The following is a 21,802-nucleotide window of genomic DNA, read 5'->3' as shown; positions in this document are numbered from 1 at the left end:
AGACCAGAGCTCTCCAACCAGCATTTGACAGCACTGATTGCCTCGCTTGAGTATAACTCAGCATCTTCGAGATGCTTTGCGACAACAACCAGTGCAATGTCGTCAGCGTAACCCACCACTGTGGCTTCCTCCGGAAGGGGAAGATTAAGTACATCGTTGTACATGATGTTCCACAGTAGTGGGCCCAATACGGAGCCCTGTGGGACACCCGCGGAAACGACGTACTCCTGCGGTCCGTCATCAGTGTCGTACCAGAGCCTCCTTTCAGTTAAATAACTATCGACAATTGCGGCGAGGTAGGCGGGAATACCAACCTTCGCTAGGGATTTCCGGATTAGATTCCAATTGGCCGAATTGAATGCATTTTTCACGTCCAGGGTTACTACCACGCAATATTTGCTGGTACTACCCTTTCCGTGGATTGCATCTTCGGCCAAGCCAGTAACCAATTTGATGGCATCAATGGTTGATCTGGCTTTACGGAATCCATACTGCCGATCTGAAAGGCCGCCTTGGCTCTCAACTACTGGGAGTAATCTATTATAGATTACCCGCTCTAGCATTTTCCCCACCGTGTCCAAAAGACATATGGGTCGGTATGAGGATGGTTCACCTGGTGGTTTACCAGGCTTAGGCAGAAGCACCAACTTCTGCCGCTTCCATACCGCTGGAAATATTCCCTCGGACATGCACGCTTCGAACAACTCAGCAAATATGTCCGGCCTGGATTTCACGGCGAGCTTAAGGGCCTTATTCGGTACTCCGTCCAGACCCGGTGCTTTATTGTCTCCTATTCTGCCGCAGATCTCCAGGAGCTCGTCTCTGGTGACTGGCGGGATTGCCGTCACATTCAGAGGTGGTTGGAATGTGTCGGTGTTCTCCTCTTGCTGGGGGAATAACCCCTGGATGATTTTCAACAAGAGGGCGGGGCACGTGATCTGCGGAGACGAACGGCCTCTAAATCGTCCCATCACGATTCCATAAGCTCTCCCCCACGGATTTACGTCCGCTTCTGAGCAGAGCTCCCTAAAGCATTTCCTCTTGCTTCGCTGGATGGCGAGCTTGAGGGTTTTGCGGGCTGCCTTGTAGGCGCACTCTTTTTGAGCCGCTCTTCTCGCTCGGTGGCAGGCTGATCGAAGGCCGGTCAGTTCATCATTCCACCAGTAGTTTGGTCTTCTACGGGGGAATGCGCACCTCCTAGGCATGGACGCGTCACATGCTTTGGCGATGCATTGAGCCAGATGGACAGCTCTTTCCGTAGAGGCGCCTGCTATATCAGGTTGATCCAACCACACCTCTAAAAAGCTCTGCTCATCCAAAGATTTTGCAGACCAGCCTGAAATCTTTTTCGGTTTCGGGCATGATAGCTCTTTGCCCTGAGGTTCGACACATGTCTCAAAGAAAACTGCCTGGTGATCGCTGTGGGTGTAGCGTTCGCTGACGCACCAGGACATACCACGCGCCAGCGAAGGGCTGACAAAGGTCAGGTCTACAACCGAGCCTGATCCCCCTTTCTGGAAGGTGTTTACACCACCTTCGTTAGCCAAAACTATGTCCATCTGCGCAAAGCTTCTAATAAACTGCGCCCCCTAGCATTTGATTCCCTACTACCCCACTCTAGGGCCCAAGCATTGAAATCACCAGCAATCACCTTTGGACTTCGTCCCTTCGCGTCGAGAACAAGATTATCAAGCATTTGCTCGAATTCAGACAGTGTCAAACTTGGCGGGGCGTAGCAGCTGTATACATATACACCACTTATTTTCGCCCACACGAAGCCACTGCCTGCCTGACTTGCAGTACATTGTATGGCCTGTCGACCGCAAGCCCATATCGCCGCTCCACCAGTCGAATCTTTGACCCATATGCCACCGTGACGGTGTCTATACGGTTCGCTTATGATGGCGATTTCCATCTCAGATTCGAACGTGGCCTGCTCAAGTAAATCCTGAGCGACCCTGCAATGATTCAGGTTTATTTGAATAAACCTCATTTTCTCATTGCAGTGAGCGCCTTCCTAAATTCTGGACATTTACCACTTCCGGCAATATGCCGGTTATCCTGTCCCTCTTTTACTTCGCACAATAGGCACTTGGGGTCCCTATTGCACTCTCTGGCAATATGGCCTTTCTCCCCACACCTTCTGCATCGATCGGATCGATCAATGCTGCTGGTGCATGCCTTCGCGAAGTGTCCAAACATGAGGCATTTAAAGCACCTCTGTCTGTCTGTCTGTCTGTCTGTCTGTCTGTCTGTCACACCCGATTTATTCGGAAACGGCTAAACCGATTATCACGAAAATCGGTCAGAGTATGTAATCTGGTGTTCCCTTTACATGCAGTAAGTGGCGCCATCTTGTGTCAAGTCTAAGGGGGGGCTCCCCATACATGTGAATGGAGGGTGCAAATTTTTTTTTCACAGAATGTAGCCATGTGGGGTATCAAATGAAAGGTCCCAATTAGTACTTTTCGAAACTGGTTCAATATTTGATATTGGGTGAAACGTAGGGGAGTGAGAGCTCAAAATATGACCCCCAAAAAGTGTAACAGGTCTCGTTCTCAGAACTTATCCAACCGTAAAATCTGAAAAAAATCACAGTGATGCATCTCTACGAAATCTAGGCCTCAAAATATATCCGGTTCCAATATCTGCACAAATAAAGTTAATAATAGTATATTTCCACATTTTAGAAATTTACCCGGCACCCCCCCTTATGTTCATCCCAGAAGTACAAAATTTGGCATGCGTGTAATGAAGAACATAGTGCATAGTTTGGTCAAGTTTGAAGAAAATCCAATTATTACTAACAAAGTTATAGGGGGTAAAACTTTACCATTTTTTGTGAATTTCGTGCACTCTACAACCCGCATGACGTCATCATCACATATCATTTCGTCAATACCACAACGAAATGAGTTGTTATGGATGGGGTCGCAAAGAATTATTTTGTTTTAGTTTTTTAATCATTTGTATGTGAATATCAATTACTCCAACCAGACATGTGTGTATGCAGGTATATAGTATATGCGTGCTAATGAACTTTGCGATAGATATAACTTTCAGATAGATATAAATTGGAAATATGGGTACGATCAATTGATATACGTGGATATATGTGTACAGTATTCGGAAATAGGCAGTTTGTTTGTTTAGGGTGAGCGTAATGTGTACGTATGTCTCGTAGTTTGGAAAAATATAAAGGATTATGTTGGATTTATAGTTATATACGGATAGAGAAATGTGCGTTGAAATTTCTTACATAAGATGAACACAAAACCTTTATACCCGAAGCGCGAGCTTCCGGTATTCCGACTTGTTTGCTGCTACGGATCTGCAAGTCATCAGAGCGCTCGTGGCTTTCCGACAAGTGTTTTCGACTTGTGTCTTCCAAAGTAATTTTTGGTCTAGCGTAATTTCCCCAGTCTGATGTGTAACTTTCTTACGCCGCTTAGAGATAAGCATCGCCCCTCTCGCTGACTTAGCTAGCTTATAAATATAGTATCAGGCCAGTGTACTCCGATGATATGTCCCAGGCAGGTGTTCACGAAAGCTTGGAGTTTTCAAGTGACAGTGGTGGTGACTTTCCCTATGATAGATACTTCCATATAGCAATACAGAAAGAATACTAGCACAAAACAATCTCAACTTGATCTTCAAGTTGAAATAACGGTATTTCCAAATTTTAGAAGGAAGTGGAAGCGGATTTTGCGCTATTAATCCGTCAAGCGACATTCAATTTGGGGCCGCCGTTGGTAGAAACCGCGCTTTCTAGCTGCACATATTGATCGATGCCTTCGATGATCTGAGAATCTTGGTTTGTGTTGATGTTTACCTTCAGTTCAACTCTAATTGCCTCTCTTTCCAAATTCAGAGCCATTTGGGCAAAGTCCGTGATCCAGTGAGGCAAACAAACAGATGTCATCAGCATAGGTGAGGTGTCTGAAGAAAGATGTCATCATCCATCATTGGAGACATCGCGGATCTCGAGGATAAGGCAGTATGAACAACATCACCGATAACAAGAAAAAATAATATCGGTGATACGATGCGACTCTGACGGGCTCTGCTTTAGACTTCCTACTGCGACAAGAAATTCATAGACTCTTCCTACAGTGTACAGTTCCAAAATGATCCGTAGGGTGTTGATGTGGTTAGTGGAGGAGGATCCGAATCGGAAACCAACTTGCTCTCTGTCGATCAAGCTTTCGAGACGTTATTTGATGCCTTTCAGCCATTATCTTTGTAACGGCAGAGAGCACGCAGGCACACCTTCAGTTTTCGCACTCAAATGAATCTTAGTGACCATCCCCTTTGTCCACTATCTGCCAATGGTCTGGGATTCGTACGAGTGGAAGTGCCAAATCTGCAGAACTGCAGAAGGTGCAACAATAAATTATCATTATTATTGCCGCAAAGCCGGGTAGCTTCACTCCGTTTGAGTGCATTGATGGCCGAACTGATTTATCTTCTGCTTGGAGGAACAGTCCCTATCCGCATATTATGGTGACTAGCGGTTTCATTCACAATAGGAAGAACCTCTCCGAATGTGATACGGTTAAGGATCATCATGGACGAGGAGAGGATCGTTAACGTCCTCCACAGTTCCATAGAACGGTTTGCCACCACATGCTAACTCTTTCGTGATGCAATACTTCTGACAACATTCCATTCTGCGGCATCTTCCGCTTCCTCGACCAGCGCAGTTACAAATTCTCTTCTGTCACGGAACACAATACGATGGACTTCCCGCGATTTCGGTCGGTATCGCATACGTACACCATAACTCGCAGCAGTCAATAAAGCCTTCAACCCGTTCCGTTTATCAATCCGCTTACACATGCCCGCAATCACCTAGATCTTATAACACAACCTCGGGACGTGACAAACAGCCTGCGTATCACCCGAGAAGAGAGAGAACTTTTGATGACAGCCCACTGTTCATCGATATTCTCAGGCGGATTACTCAGATTATCTGCACACGATCAGCAAGATACCTATAACACTGTAAAGCGACAGCTGCATCATATAAGCGGCAGATGTTGAACTTGGGGATCGCACCTCTTCTACTCCGCGAGAAGTAGCGGATGCGATACGTAAACGAACTTAAGCAACCATAAGGTGGAGATCCCTTTCGAGGCCGTCAACCCCTCTCTTGTTAGGCGATTCCAGCATATAACTCCTAAAAATACTACCGATTGTAAAGTGGTGGATCTGATCGCTCGTACGATGTCGATCATTTGAAACTCAATTGACCTTATGGCAGGTTCTGTGCGCCAATACGCCCCTCAATTACGAGGCGATGGAAACTGCAGAAATCTATGTACAATCGCCAAGATCGTGCTTAGTCATCGCATGTGCGAGCAAGGTGTTGTCAGAGCCCACCCTTCGAATTCAGATCTCCCATAACGATCACAATATCAGCTTTAGGAAGCCTCCTCCGAACTAGAAGTCTTCATTGTTGCATAGCATTGACCAATTGTGATGTTCCTTAAACTGGAGCAGATTCTTGCAGTCAAAAATTTGCTGGCAACATGCTCCCCCTGCCCCTCATGAGAGTGCGCCATGCGGTAGCCGCCAGAAACAACCCGATACCGAATGGGTGTTTGCTACCACTTGGCATTGGAGAAAGTATTCTGAGGACCCCCTCTACTGTTGTCGAGCAGCGTGCGCACAATTCAGAAACCAATCATAGTCCGTTTTTGAGAGCCAAAGGTCTTCGGCGTGATGTCAGCCCCTATCCGAGGCGCTATTTACGTTTTGATAACAATGAAATTGGAAAATTTGCAGGTTATTAGTGCACAAATTTCTATCCTTTTAACGAATGGCCTTTTACGATAAGGAAAGAAAACTTTAACTTTAACTAAACAGTATATTTTTAAGCCCCAACCTATAGGGCGCACATCCACAAGCACTAATCACATTTAGAGCAATTCCGTCTGTCAGCGCCACTGGAAATGAGAAAAAAATGAAATGAATGAAATTGGGGAAAGCAATAGGACCTGACGACATCGCATCTGAGATCTGGAAAGCGAAGGGATATTACTAAAATTCTGACTTAGTGAGGTTTTCAACCGTGTTATTGTGGGGGGTAGGATATTATAGGATTGGCAAGAAAGCACCACAGTTCGAATATGGAAAAGGAGAGGCAGTAAAGCAGATTGTTCAAATTCGTATTCAGCACCTCGTTGAAATAACAGTAAACCAAGTGGAGTTTGTGAATAACTGCGGAATTACTGACGTAATACAAGCTGAGCGGTTACTCATGGAAAAATTCTCAGAGAAGGGTTGACCTCTGGATCTAGAAAAGGCGTTTGACCATAGGCCAGGCAAATTCATTTTTCAAGCTTTGCTGCGACCCCTAGATTAGCGGAACTCGTGCGCTGGGTTCAATTGCGTCCAAGAATGAAGCGCAGCTCTTCTCACCACTCCTCTTTGTTTTTGATATGGGCATTGTCAGACGGGATATTCAGATGCATATTTATGCAGATGATGTTGTCCTAGCATCTCAGATCAAAGCTAGCGGAAGGCCGATCGAAATAACGATTGCCTGATACACTGGATCGGGTCTTTGGCCGAGTGGAATGGCGAAACTCATCAAGACGAGGCGACCCCACTTCTGAACGGAACAAACCGTGAAGAAGAAGGATATGTGCTTGTTAGATTGGTATATAGTAAACGGTGAACAAACGTTGAAGATGTAGAAAATTGATCCGGGTCTGCACCGGTGTTCATAAAGGAAGCGCTCTCTTGTCAGTATTCTTATTCTTCACCACCTTACACACCGCTCACCTCACGACGGAGTTGATTTTCAGGAATTTTCCCCAAAGTGGAATGATTGCCTCATGGATTTAAACAAAACAGACTTGTTGACGACCGACCGCAATAATAGACCCCTGTCGGGAATTGTGTGATTTAAGTATCTTATCAATGCGTTCATCAATATCTCACATACTAGCGCAAGCTGGATGATGTGGAGCTCCACTTCTGGCGTATGTGATCGCCGCATTAACAAATAACTATAGTTGCAAATTTACCTACATTTTGATCTGTGCGAAAATTCTGTATGGTTCCAAAAAGTCATAAGGTACAATAACAATGAGCACCGCTTCATCGTAATGGAGACGAAGACTTTCCACGCTTTGATTTCTGCGAAAAACAATTCCTTTCCTCCTCCCCTCTTTCATCAGAGAGAGGAATTTGCCGACTTGAAGGTTGAGAGCGTGGAGCGGGTTGGCCGAAAAAAATGTCAAACGATTCTGGGCTAGTTTTCTGATGGTGGGGATGTGAGAGCAACTTACTACGACTCTACTTGCCTCCTTCTCCAAATCCCTTGCCATTTGGAACATGTACGTATTAGAAAAATGGCGCCACGGTTTAGTGAAGGCCTCTCCGTCCTCCAGTTAAGGCAGCATGAACAACGCCACCAATAGTAAAGATAAATAATATTGGTTGAGGCAACCCTCACGAACTTTGCTTTCGACTTCAAATTCATCTAAGATTTCTCCTTGGCACAGCATGCAACATTTTGCACCTTCATATGTCGGCCCTACTGCCTAGAGTACTCCAGTATACTCCCTGTTCACGCTATCGAATGCCTTCTCGAAATCGATAAAGACCACGTGAAGCGAAGATCTGAACTCATTGTTCCAAAATGACCCGCAGGATGTTGATATGGTCAATGCAGGGGGATGAAGATCGGAAACCAGCCTAGCGGATCTCTGCCGATTTTCATATGTTCCAGGATTAATTTAGCTATTATACTTGCGACTACAAGGTGCATGCAAGTAATCTTCCAGTTGTCGCACTCAAAGCGAGGTGAGCTTGACCATCTGTAGCCAATGTAAAGAAGAGAAAGGGACAGCCCTGAACCTTATATACAACTCTCCAGATTGCTCAAAACGAAGATAACTCGAAAAATTCTTAGTTAAAGAGGAATCTACTTGATATCTATCTATCTGTGCTTAAATTCACAAAGACAGAAAACTGTCTGAATAAATATACCAATAGCGACGGTACGAAAACTTACTATAATATAATAGGCCTCAGTGTTTGGAACTGCGATTTTTTCCCTATCTACCTGTCGTCTTTAACTCTTTTAAAGTTATCCACTAATTCTTTCTAAAGGTTTAAATATCCGTAAATTAAATTTCGACTGTTATGAAAACCTTTTTATTTTCAAAATTTCAATTTCAATCTTTCAAACATTGTCTTACACATCCTTCAATGGCCGATGATGATTCTGGTTGCTGTGGCTCTCCAACTGTTTCAATACTTGTCGCTGAGGGAGTAGGCTCTGTATCTGGGTTAGATACCGGAGGTTTTTTCGTTGCTCCTACCAAAGTTGATGCTGGCTTGATCACAGATCCCAATAATGATGGTCGTCCCATTGGTGGTGCTTGTCGTCTGTTACAATTCCTCGATGATGGTCGTATTCGAGTTGTTCGTTGTGGTGCACGGCTTGATCCTACTAAGTGTTCTTGAGATTGGCGTATGGAATCAGCCCATGAAGTTGGGCGATTTGGACTATTATCTGCTGAATTTGCGGAGCGTACCTTCTGGACTGGTACGTAGGCAACTCCAACTGTTGGTGGTTGATAGATTAGAGGTTCCGCTGGTTTTAAAAAGCGTCCTAAAAATCCTTTAGGATCCCATAAACCCGCGTATGGCTTCACCATTCCCGGTGTCCATACTGCGGAACCTACCACGTCCGAACTTAACCTATGACTGCGGTGTCCATATGGATAAGAATCATGGTGGTTATGAGCGAATTGGTAATGATGATGAAAATATCATTGCATATGATTTTGTGGTGAATGATCATTATGAAGGCGGTATGATTGCCGTGAATTGCAGCCAGTTACGTCAGCCAAAATGTTGGGGATGATTTCGTGGCGAAGATGAGTATGGTAACATGAAAAAGAAATTTAGATCCATATAAGTCAAATGACATGATTGATATGTTAATAAGAATGAATCTTCAAGTAAAGTAAATTTAGTTTATATTTTATGCTTTTCTTGCGCATATTGTTGAACTCTATTTGGGTTGTAAAAATTACAGTTCCTTAATAATCCAAATTTTTAAAAGGAAATATAATAAATAATTATTACGATCAATTAAATATCTAGAAAATCACACACTATCGCGATTTCCACTTTTAGATTTATACGTTTTACTTTTTCGGCGCCTATCCTCGCCTTTGTTTCTGCTCGAGCGGCTCCTTTTCGAATTTCTCGAGATTGGTTTCGTGGTAGTTGTGGATGCTTCGTTTTCCTCGCTTTCCTCTTGCGATTTATTCAATTTGGCCAGTTTGCTATAAAGTTTTTCCAAATTTTTCAAATTCGAAACCATTTTGGAATAGTCTTTCAGTTGTTCGCTACTTTCCTCATTTGACTCTCGAATGAAATGTTTGGAGGATGAATGATTTGTCCTACTTCCATTTTGCTTTCGCGGATAATCACGGTTATTTTTTGAAACCATTTTTGGTCGAATTATTTCTTCGGAATCTTGAAAAGGCTCATAGAAAGTCGTTTTTCTACTAGACAACTCGCTGGTTCCCGTATCTTTAAATTGAACTGGTGAAGGGTTGTACCGTGAAGACTTACTTCCGAATGTTCGTTCTCTAGTAATTTCTCCAGAGTAAGGCATTTCTTCGCTGTTTCCTTCACCCTCTAACCTTTCAACACTTTTCCTTAGAATTAAGTTCCTTGGATGCTCACATGTTTGTTCTGCTAATTTTATAGTCTTCGCTCTAGGCTTCAGCCTCTCTGATATATCGCTCAGAACTTCAGCCTTGCATGACTCACAGCATGAGGACAACTTTGATTCAATCGACTGAAGAATTAACTGAATGGGGTGCTTCATGAGATCATCAGGTTTATACCATAAGCCAACCGGATTTGATTTCAAATAAGGGAGAGGTTGTTGAGGAGGGGGTGGGGCTAGATACTGACGAGGGTATATAGGTGGTTGATGTAAGCTGACTCGAATTGGAGTTTCTTGCAGTCGAGGTGAGTTTTCTTTTAAATATTCGTCCATTGGTATGGCCCGCTCTTGTGGATTATGGTCTTGAATAAAATGGGAAGAGGATCCACTTTCTGGGTCATTGATTACTTGTACTTGTCCTTGAGATCCAGTTGCTTTCGCAATTGCTTCTTTGATAGATTGTTCAGTTTGCTGCACAATACTTTTATATACATTTGGGCTGTCTCCCCTGACCACATCGTTATTGTTCAAATCAACCTCTCTAATCGGGAGATATTGTTTAGGATTAAATTCTATATATGGACTTCTATTCGCAGTAAATCTTCCACGTCTTGGCCTCAGCTGCAAAATGTCCTCCGACTCAACTGGATCTACAGACAGCTCATCTTTCTCTGCTTCATTAATTTCTTGTATATAACTCGAATCAAAGTTCCGAAAAAACCAACGCTTAACTCTACCTAAACTTTTCTTACATCTAACAGATTTATCTTCTAACCTTCCATCTGGATGAATTTGTATAGGAACTGCTGCAACGTGTTGATCATTATCGCTTTCATAGTCATCATTATCGCTACCAATTCGTCTGCAAGTGCATCCTCTAGCGCTTGGGAGATCTTCGCCTATAGTTGGGTCATCTTCACTAGCAGCGGTAGTCATGGTATCTTCTTCGGCCATGGATGAATGTGCGTCCAATGTTTTAGTAGAACTTGTTTGCTTGCTGAATGTTATTTCCTGGAATTCGGCACCTGTTAATGAGGATTTGAATGAACGGCGAAGAATGAGATAGAAAAAAGTTCGGATTAGTTGTAAGGATACTAACATGGGCATGGGTGGAGTTAGTAGGTGAAAATCACTTTGAAATTCTTCATGTTTCAGAGTCATTTAAGATGATGGTAAATTGGAATATAACCAACTGAACACTCTCATCCTTCGCAATAATATTTTGTAGGAACTTAGTGAAATTTTGAATTGGGAAAAATGAAATTGGGATTTAAGACCGTCTAAGGAGAAAATGGAAGCAATGTGGAAGGTAATATCCGGAGAGGGAAAGTTGCTCATCAGATAATTACAGAATTTGGAATGGGACCAAATATCAAGGAAGATTCGGCGAGAAGGATAATCCACATGGGAAAAGTTCATTTTGAAGAAGAGAGATCAGGTGAATTTGCCTTGTACAGCTTCTAGAGCGACTGCCCCGCTTGCGGAAGAGAGATCCAATTACAGAGCCATATTGAAGGTTGCATCTAACGAGAGAGTTGAAAAGCGTTAGAGGAGGAACGTAGGGTAAAATCAGATATTTTCGAAGCGTGGTTGATAATGTCGACGAAGTGGGAGTTAAAACGAAGCATGTCATCGAAAGTGACACTCAAGTGTTGAAAGAAACTCAGAAGTGACAACGGTTAACCATCAAGAGAAGGGGAAAAGGATGTTGGAGAGGATTTAAGCAAGATATTGAGTGACAGTTGTTAACGTTTAGGGTCAGCTTGTTCATGGAGCATCAACGCGCCAGAGTATCTATGTTGTCTTGTCAGAGAGCACAACCCAGCGCAGACAAAACAGGGCGAAAATTTAAGGTTATCTGTCATAAATAAACAAGTCCGAAACCGGAAGCTAGACGCAGGTATGAAAAGCTTTATTGATTTTGTTTATAACAATGTTTGGATACACGATGGTACTATTTTTCATCATTACCATCAGCAGGATCAAACTGTACGTACTATAACTTTGTTAATAATGGTAGGATTTGCGCCAATCTTTTCGGAATGGTCCTTCATACTAAAACCTGAACTTAAAGGAGGTTTGCACTAAATTTTCAGAATGTAACAATATCTATTACTATTGACACTTTCGGACTCCCGCCCTCCTCCGCTTTGTAACTGACGTCAAACCTAATATGTCTGTTTCGAAAAGCACTAGTCGAAACCTTTCTTTTGATAACCCATATGGCTTTTTCGGTAAAAAAGTATTGCGGCACTCCTTTTCGTGTATAGAAAACCGTCCCCACTTAAGTTCACTGCGGAACAACATAATTCACCGCATGGATAGTGGTTCACAGTAGCAAAGTTTCTACCAAATTTCGTATTAACAGTTATAACCGTTTCTGAGAAAAGTGCGTGTGAGAGACAGACAGACAGTGAACCTAAACATCGGATGAAGCAACATGTGGGATAGCAGGCATGGTCCCCACCGCCATTGTTGCAAGCGAAGGTTGACGCTTTTATGATCCAAAATATGCCATCGGCGAGCCTTGTACCTATCGTCGGCAATTGATACAAAATGAAGCCATTTTAGAGTGGCAGAAAAGATAGGAACGATTCACCTAAGGGACGTTGGAATTACAGAATTATCCCAGACTCACAAAGTGAACAAAACGAAGGCACGGTGAGGTTAGCTACGTCCTAATCCAATTGCTAAGCGGACACTGAGGGCATCTTCCATACCTTCATATTACCCGACATGTGGAGCATGTTGAATTTAACTACCCGAGATTTGCCGCGTACAGGACGGAGATGGAAATTGTTACTGGAACGTGGTTATCACCTGAGAATATCGAGGACCAAATTAGCTTCAGAAACAACTTGGAGGGTGGTGAAAAAATTTATGAAGGGGATGCACCATATTCTGAGGAAGGAGGAGCTTGGGAGAAAAGTGGGAAATGGCAACACGAGTCGGACTTGTCAACAGATCCTACCCCGCGACGTAATACTGAAATGGAAGTCCCACGGAGTAAGCGACGAAGAAGGAAGTGATGTTAGTGAGTGAAAGTCTCACAAAACCGTATGGCAGGAGCCGATGGTAGGTTTTGAAACTATCTGCCTTTCAACGGCAAAAAAAAACAAAAAAAGGGTTATTCAAGATTAAGAAGAAAAGAAACGGAATGAATAATGAAAAGAGACTAAATGAAAAGAAAATCTGTAGAAACCATTAGATAGGTAGGAGGCGCACCATGATATACCTGAAGAATGCAAGTTAGCCAGAGAATGTTTCGAGAGGAGCATATTGTCCTTGACGGAAAGGCTTTATAGAAATCGTATATAAATGACGTATACTTCCTGTCGCTTAATTCACGACATGAATTTAGTAACAAAGTCGATAAATTTGAGAAGGTTTGAAGCAATAGTTTGAGGTTTCAGGAAGCTATGCTCCTCTTTCGCTATGATGTAACCGAAGTGCGCGGGGAACCAGCTATTAACGTATCTCTCGGGAGTTTTAGAACAACAGGATTGAAATAGGGCGGTAGTTTTCAGCAGGAACAGTACAGGAAGCCCATAGAGGCCAAGACCAATATTGGTATCAAGTTTATCAATGAGGAACTTAACTAAGGAAGAAGTAAGAAGAGGAACGAGGAGCGAGTCGGAATATTCTGCACCTAGAAGAGGCGCAGAAGGCACAGGGTGCAAGGAGCTAGACACTGAAGGAAAGTAAGAAGAAAGAAAGGATAGTAGGTAGGTAGTAGGTAGTGGAGCCGGCAAAATTGATGGAAGTAACGAAAGACTGAGTGAAGCTGCGGGAAGTATGAGTGTGGGATCAAAATGGTTTCAAATCAACGTGAGCTAAGGGGACCTCCGTGCTCATCAAATATCAGGAGAAGCGAATCACCTTGAAATGAGTAAGGTTGGCGATATTTTGGGAACACTGACACTTCTTCAATAGTACGTGTTTCAAGCGAATGGTTTTATGGATCTCAGCGCAGAAATGTAGAAGGAACAGAGAACAGGAAAGTAACAAGTGAGGAGATCGAAAAGGATGTTGAAAAAATTACTAAGAGATCCATCGCACATTGGATTAGATAATATATAGTGCTAGTTGATTGTTGCTAAGGCAAAGTTAAAAGCTTCGAAGTTGGCTTTGTCCAAATTTAACTTAGCTCTGAGTGAAATTATTCGGTGTTTCCAACGATTAATTATCAGAAATAATAAAAACTTGTTGTTTCTTTTTCGTTGGTGTGAATATTTGTCCTTGATAAAGGAGCAATTGGTTCCCGAAATATCGGCATTTACAAGAATAAATATTCACACCAACGAAAAAGAAAGAACAAGTTTTTATTATTTCAGTTAGCTTAGCCAATTTTCGCATAAAGTTGAAGTTGGGCTGAGACAACTCCACATTCAAGGCCGGTATGGTTAACGTTGATTTTGGCATAGGGGAATGTACAAGGAAATATAGAGAGGTTACTTTCAGTCAAGTTGGAATGGAAGAAATCGAGAGTGACGTGATGGTTTTCCATTCCAAAGAGGAAAGTACAAGCATGGGGAGGTTAAAATTCCCGCACCGTAGAAGGAGAAGGATGGGAAACCGTCAGTAAGACGTTCGCATAACTTTTCAAATAATTTACGTACAGGTGAGAGGGGCCTGTGCAGCGGAAGCACATACAAGGCACCATCAATGGAACGGAGATGGGCGAGCAGAAGTGAAAGGCAACATAATCATAAAGGGAAGAGTTATTTTATTCTGATAGAGGAAGCAGCAGTGAAGACGAAATCAGTTATACAGATCCCGAATTAGTGCGCTTGCATAGTTTGATGAACACCTTGCGACAAAAAAGAAGGATTGGCGATTAGGTCCAATTTGTGAGGATAAGTTATTTCAAACGAAGGATTCGAAGTGGATGCATATTCGCAAAAAGTGGAGAGACCAACCAACAAATCGAATCCTATCCAAATTGGGTTAAGCACAATGATCAAAGAAGCGCCCATTACGCTCCTGCTTTATCCAGTCAAACCTGCTTTTATCAAGACTTATGGAGACAACCAGAGTGGACTCCAAACAATTTCAAGTTGAAATTTCATGGTCGTCGAAGTAGAACAACCAACGTAAGGAGCTGATTTTCTCTATCGTCAAAACCGTCGATTTGCAGAGGGAAAGAGCAATGGAAAGCTATGGAAATCTCTACCCTTTAATCTTCTTGGTTTATGTGGTGTAACACAAACCTTTCAATGCTATGACACCGCATTCAAAGGTCCATATTTTTCCTTTGGTTATATTGAAATATTCTGGTTTATTCAATGTCCCCGGAAGAGTAAAACTGTCTTTGAGTAGTACGAGAGAAAGTACGGCCTGACAAATATTGCATCTAAATGCGTTTCAGGCACAAATTCTGTAGAATATCTAGAACCACAAGTCACCAAGAATGGATTTAAGCTACACCTGGAGAAAAACCTAATGCGATTCCGAAAATTATAAGATTTCCTGCCATCGTTCAACTTAGACCTTTGTCAGGCATGATCAATTTTTATCGAGGTAAGACTGCTGGGCGGAATGACCAAGAAAAACAAGAATCTATAATTTGGACACTCGGGAATAAGGCCAAGGCTCTCTTATTATGAGGAAGGTACAATCTTAGCCTTTCAGGGAGACATTTTAGAGAAAAGCTGCAAGTACAAATGGAGCCAAGGACCAGCACTAAGACAGCCCAGGTAAACCTGCCCAATGGAAATTTCAAGGGGAGGTTCCAAGGATAACATTGGAGTAGTGCTGGCTAACGAGCCCTGGATGGACCCGGCCAGGTAACGAATTGGAGGGTGTCGGATAAGCCGTCTATGTCGGATCGCAGAATAACCAGATTCTATATTGAAGGCAACTGGAAAGTAGATAGAATAAAAAGGAATCCCATGAAATTAGACTAGAACTCTTGCACAAGACACCCGAGCAACAAAATAGTTCATCTACAGATGGAAACAGTGGTGGAAGACTTAAATAGAGTCGTTATTGGCGCATATGAGGCTTGCTGTCCCGCTAGGATAGTTGAGCCATCAATGGACCTACTCTAGTGGGCCAGAAATCTATCCAGAATAAGAACGGAGATCTGAAAACTCTCCAACCGGGCAAATCAAACCGGAGACTGGCCGAGGTATAAAAGAACACCGACAACGGATAGCTACGTGATCAGGAAAGCAAAATGAAACAAATTCATGGAATTCTGACAAAGGATTGAGCAAACCCCAAAAACATCCAGGCTACACAAAGCTATAACCAAAAACAAGGCAATATGTTCTGCCTGTTTGAAGAACGAAGATGGGACATTTACCGTGCTTCTCAGAATTCATTTCTCGCGGTCATACCCTACGGCGGGAAGCAGCAGCATTCTATCTTACACCCCAACAAGGGACAGAGCGTGGATTGTAAACAAGCGAACAGAGAGGCCTAAAAATTATGTTAGGAAGGAGCGTTAGATATATCAAATATGGAGATATGAGATCCCCTGATTTGCAAGGGAGTGAGAAACACCCTGACCTTGAACAAATCAAAGTACCTGCTCATAAAGCCACCCAAGGCCGGAGCATCTGAGAGCCATCAGATTACATGGCATGGAGGTAGAACCAGCAGAGATCAAATATTTGGGAATCACAGTAGACTAAAAACTACTCTGGAAGGCATATGTTCAAAACATATGTCGGGAAGCGATAAGGGCGCTAATGACTTGCAGGCCCATAGCAGAGGAAAAATGACATACACCGCAATGGTAAGATCAATGGTTACCTATGAGAGAATTATCTGGGTAGACAGAAAGGAACTTAGTTCAACAGCCAGGGAGTTACATCAATTTCAAAGACTGGCGTGCGCGGGTATCAGCGGGACAATATGGATACGTGCAATTGCATTCCTAGAGCTCTTTCTGGGACTCTTCTCCATCCACATATAGATGCAGAATGTCGGGTAGTTCTGGCGACTCGGGAGTTGTCTAAATCAAAGCAAGACTGATACTCTTTCTTGGCGGCATACCGAATTATTGATACCAAGGGATATCATGACAACCAGGTTTTATTTCGATAAGAAATTTGAAATACGTTGAAAAAAATGGCGCACTGGGAGAACGTGCGATTGCAATATGGCTTAACCCAGCAACTGGTTACCTGGTACACTGACAGATGGTTTACGACAGAGGGAGCAGAAGCTGGAGTGTTTGGTTCAAGAAAAATGCACTTTGAACCAATTGGTAAGGATATTGGTATATTCCAGGCGGAAATATACGTCATAGATGTGCCTCTTTCAATCTTCGAAGGAACGCCGGGGAAGAACATGTTGGTAATCTCCAAACTTCTATAGAAATGCTACGCTCGACTCGCTCAATAAGGTGTGAAAAGGAAACGAGCAGGCACTCCGCCCCACGAGCCGAATGGATTCATGGCTACTACGCTTAAAAAGGAGGAGGAGCGGCTGAGGGGACTGTACTAAACGAAGTTGTCAGAAATGAAACATTTCAGGCTACCCATTGGAGGATCCCAAGCGCTGTTTAAACCTTGCTAAGAAGAGGCTCCGAATCATAATAGGAATACTTGGGCTAACCTATAACCTAGGGAAGGTAGAGATATCTGCGGACGCTCTCTGTCGATACTGTGAGGAGAGTGACGAAAACACATATTTTGAGACAATGTTCGGCATTTGTACAGAGTAGCTTAAGGCACCTGAGAGAATATTCAATACTAGATGTCAGGTTGAAATACTTGGAATAAAGAAATTTCATGTCGGTTATGAAGTTAAACGCCAACACAATAGGTACAATAATTCATTGAGGACATAGTGCAGCGTCCTTGGATAATATTATCATCATTATTATTAGGGCCAAAACTTTCTCATTCTAAGGTGGGGTTTTAGCATAGTAGAGACACTTTGAAAATAGAAGTGGGCCCAGTGCTTAAGCAATTTTATAATTGATAAGCAGTCGGTTTTTTCTAAAAAAAATTCAAGAAGACGCAGACTGGATACAGCACTTACGACGGAGAATTGCAGGCTATTTATCGCGGCATAAGATTCTTTTAACACTTGCTTGGAGGCCACAAGGCTATAGTTTGTACTTTCAACGAGTAATCCATGTGGGTTTCACCACGATAAATCAGGTACCTAAATTACATCTTTCATTTTTCCACACAAATCATCCACGTTACAGCAAAAGGCAACAAACAACAGACGCTCTCTCTCAGGCAGAGAGTATTGGAATGCCAGTCACATTTAAAACCGAGGAAATCGATGCAGCTTAACTCAACAACGATGAACTCCAAATAAATCTGTCGTCAGAATCCTCTCTTTGCCTGGATGGAGAAATGGCAATCTAGTGCAATGCACCGCCTGATGAGATCCAATACTGTATAGCGTGCCGTTGAGAAAACTCATTCCCGGCATGATATGGCCTATGGCTCCCACTGCTACGTCATTGGCAAACAAATGGAAAAAAATTGATCCGGTGGTCGATGTGTAAGGGCACCATCGAGTGGGTCTGCTTCTATATTCCATCGGAAGGTGCAAAATTCTCAGACATAGCAAACTGCCTCACGACCACATCGAATTTTCCGGTACCCAATTCTGACATGTGTGCATTGACTATGTAAGCCCTCTTAACAACCCTTGTGCTCTCTCAACAACCTTGCCCGTCAATAAGCCTTATATCTTCTTACTGGTTGATACATTTACCCCAATCAAAGACATGCTTGCCGAAACGATGGCATATTTGGATTTCAGTTCGAGGCGTTTTTTTAAAGACCTCCCTCTCTTGGTGAAGTTTCGAAAAATCATATTAGGCCAAGGTATGACAGAAAACTGTAACTGCGCTTTGCAATGAGCCATCAACGGGAACTAGGTCAATGTATTTCTGACAGTATGCTTGACAACGGTCAAAGAGGAACTAGGAACATCGGCAACTGAATTACTTTCTGAACTGTTTTTCTAACATTTGGAGCAATGCTCCTTTTCGGAAAAATGCTCCATGTTTCCAAGACTATATAAAAATGCAGTAAGGTATCATAGAATAAGAGCACTTTGAAGACCAGTGGACCCATTACTTCGAAGAGTTATTAAACACAACGGCACAATCAATCCAATTCGAGATCCCAGATTACATAGGGGCAACTCTCCCAGTAGCATACCTTGAAGAAGTCAAGGATCTAGTAAAATTCTGTCTCCATTTTAGTCCACGCGAATCACATAATTATTCCCATCAGAATGACAATGAGCCTGTAGGGCCTTCAAGTATTATTTTTCACAAGTCTTCGTTGAAGTAGACATAGTAAAGGGAGCACTGGAGAGTACGAGGGTCCTCCTTGGACAATATGTTTACTCTCTCTATATCGGCAAAGATGAAATTTCCCTGTCAAGTGAAGCTACTGAAAAGTATCTGCATGATAAGGACTCATCATAACACTCGGCATATATTTATATGTATGTTGCGCAATTGACGTTTAAGAAGGAAGTCCTACTCTGTTCCCTTTACTCAACATACATCAGTTCTTTTGCTCATCCCTTTTTCTGATGAATGGTACGTGGTCCAGCTTAACTGCACATGCTTCTGGTTGAATGTGCATAAAAATATTTGCGAACCGATCAAATGGTTCAATTATGTTCACCAAGAGCTCACTCAAGTTGCAATACCCAAAAGGATTTTACGTCAAAGTTGAACTAGTTATATTTCGCAAAAACCCATAATTATAGAAGATATTGTTGCCTAAAATAGGAGTATTTAATAACTTACCTTCTCAGGAAGAGGACCGGCCACAGGTTGTAAATTAGCTCCTTTGGAATTCTCCCTCGCAGTTGAATCATCCTTACTCATTGGATTTTGTTCTGAAATATAGGGTGAATAACCATGATGAAGATGAGCACCATATGAGTGACCGGAATGACCATAGCTGCCATATATAGGAGCTGAATATGAAGGGCTAATATAGGCAGGACTAGCGTAACCTCCAGCATATCCTCCGTATACTCCAGGTACCACGAACACAGTATGACCTATTCCCCCTTTAAACTTCTTGAAAGTCCGAGCTTGTGGCATCTCATCCATAATTGCTCGCATTTCGTCAAGTTTGCCTTGGTCAAGGGTGCTCATTGTGGGTTTGGCAGCATCATGGGCTCCGTCTTTTAGAGCAACATTTGACTGGTGTAACGTCTGAAATGGCATTTGTCTCTCGAAATTTTGCACTGGTTGTGGGTGAGTTTGCTCCTGGAAAATATCCGGCTGAGATGGCATCTCTTGTTTGTCGGTCGGAGGAAATACGTTTGATGACGGTTGTGGGTCTGTTGCAGACTGTGAGTTTGGTACAGGCAGTGAGCTTGGTGCAGGCAGTGAGTTTGGGGCTGACATGGGATTCTGCTGTGGAGTTTGGTCGGGACTGCCTGGCACTTGTTGGCCGGGTTTGGATTTACCAAAAAGCATGTGATCTTCAGTTACAGCAGTTCGTTGTCCAAAGATATTCCAGTTTGGCCACATTTGCTGTTCCTGGAAAGTTGGTTGCTGATTCCATCTGGGTATCTGACTCTCTTTGAAGTTTTGTGAATCTGAAGGTGCTGCTGGTTGTTGTTGCTGATTGAAGGGTGGCATGAACATTGGTTGCTGCTGAGGCATTTGACGCATTTCGTGATCAGACATTCGATGAGTTGGCACAAATAGTGACTGCTGTGGAAGACTTTGGCGTTGATCCAAGGTTGGCATAGGTGGAGCTTGCATAGGCATTTGTTCCTGCTGATTATGAACTGACAATTGCTGTGGGAAAGCTTGACGTTGATCCAAGGTCGGCATTGGTGGTGCTTGCATAGGCATCTGCTGCTGCTGATTATGAAGTAGCAGCTGGTGTGGGAAAGCTTGACGTTGATCCAAGATTGACATAGGTGGAGCTTGCACAGGCATTTGTTGCTGCTGATTATGAACTGGCTGTTGCTGTGGGAAAGCTTGCCGTTGATCCAAAGTTGGCATATGTGGAGCTTGCATTGGCATTTGCTGTTGTTGATTGGGTATAAGCATGGGCTGCTGTTGCTGAGGAAGCTGTTGATTGAATGTTTGAGGCTGTTGTTGTTGCTCTTGGCCCTGTACAGCAGTTCCCATTGGCATTTGGCGTTCTTCAGTTGTTCGCATTTCATGGGACATTTGATGTTCAGGAGTCATCATTTGTTTGCCAGGCATTAATGTAGACTGTTGTTGCGGCACTTGGCTTTGATCACTAACTGCCATTTGTTGATCCATTGCAGGCACTTGCTGTCGCTGGTCAAAAAGTGGTACTAGACCAGGTTGCATCATGATTGATTGGTGAGGGAGATTTTGTGTTTGTTCAAACATTGGCATCTGCTGTCGCGGTATTAAATAGAAATTTTGTTCGTGTCCTTGCTGAGGTTGTTGCTCAGACATCTGACGGAATATAATACCTGAACCGCAAGTTCCGTATGCGTTCGCTCTGGCCAAATCAGGTATATCAGAGAGAGGTGCCTGGTAACTTTGTTGAAGATTTACAATAGGAGCTGTTTGCTTTGCAGGGATTTCAACCGTGGCTGCCTGAGTTTGTTTCGCCAGAGTTTCAGATGACTTTGGTTTAGTTTGTTCTGTGTCGACTGCAGATTTTGGATCACTTTTGGTAGTTTGCGAGGCGCTTGCTGCAGGTGCACTTGTTTCAGTCTTACTCGTCTTTTCCACTGTTGACATCATTTCTGTTTTCATTGTCTTCATATCCTTAGCAGGCGCAGTATCAATGGCAGATTTTTGAGGCATGCTTTCCGTTTTAACAGATTTGGTGCTCATATGTGGGTCGACTTCATTCAGAGCTGCCAAGTTCTGATCCCAGCCACTATTGGAAGGTGAAAAGCTATTCATGTCAGCATCTAACTTTTTATAAAAGTGTTCGTTCGGCACCCCATCGTAAGTAGCGGCGACCCTTGGATCATTATTAATTCGATAAGTCCACCCATATCTCATTTCTTGTGGATCTCCAGTCATGTGGGTTTCGAAAGGTGATTGCCATAGGTGGGCGCCGCCTACATTTGAGGTGTCACCTTGGGTTTTGCTTGGATTTTCTATCGTCTTCGGATTGGATTCAAGTTGAGGTTGGTGTATTGATGACA

At 43.1% G+C, this 21,802-nt stretch overlaps 1 protein-coding gene across 1 annotated transcript; it reads right to left on the bottom strand.

Moving 5' to 3' along the window:
- Positions 1–8,189: 8,189 nt before the first annotated feature.
- On the bottom strand, positions 8,190–19,932 carry LOC119660033. Its single transcript, XM_038068412.1, has 3 exons — positions 19,446–19,932; positions 10,479–10,728; positions 8,190–8,724 (listed from the first exon to the last, which is right to left on the bottom strand). The coding sequence occupies exons 2-3, from the start codon at positions 10,655–10,657 to the stop codon at positions 8,190–8,192; spliced, it is 714 nt and encodes a 237-aa protein (XP_037924340.1). The 5' UTR covers positions 10,658–10,728; positions 19,446–19,932.
- Between the last annotated feature and the right edge of the window lie 1,870 nt (positions 19,933–21,802).

This window comes from Hermetia illucens, chromosome 6, assembly GCF_905115235.1.
Source record: "Hermetia illucens chromosome 6, iHerIll2.2.curated.20191125, whole genome shotgun sequence".
In the NCBI taxonomy this organism is placed as follows: domain Eukaryota; kingdom Metazoa; phylum Arthropoda; class Insecta; order Diptera; family Stratiomyidae; genus Hermetia; species Hermetia illucens.
Note: the sequence above shows the minus strand (reverse complement) of the source record. Positions and strands in the feature narration are given on the sequence as shown.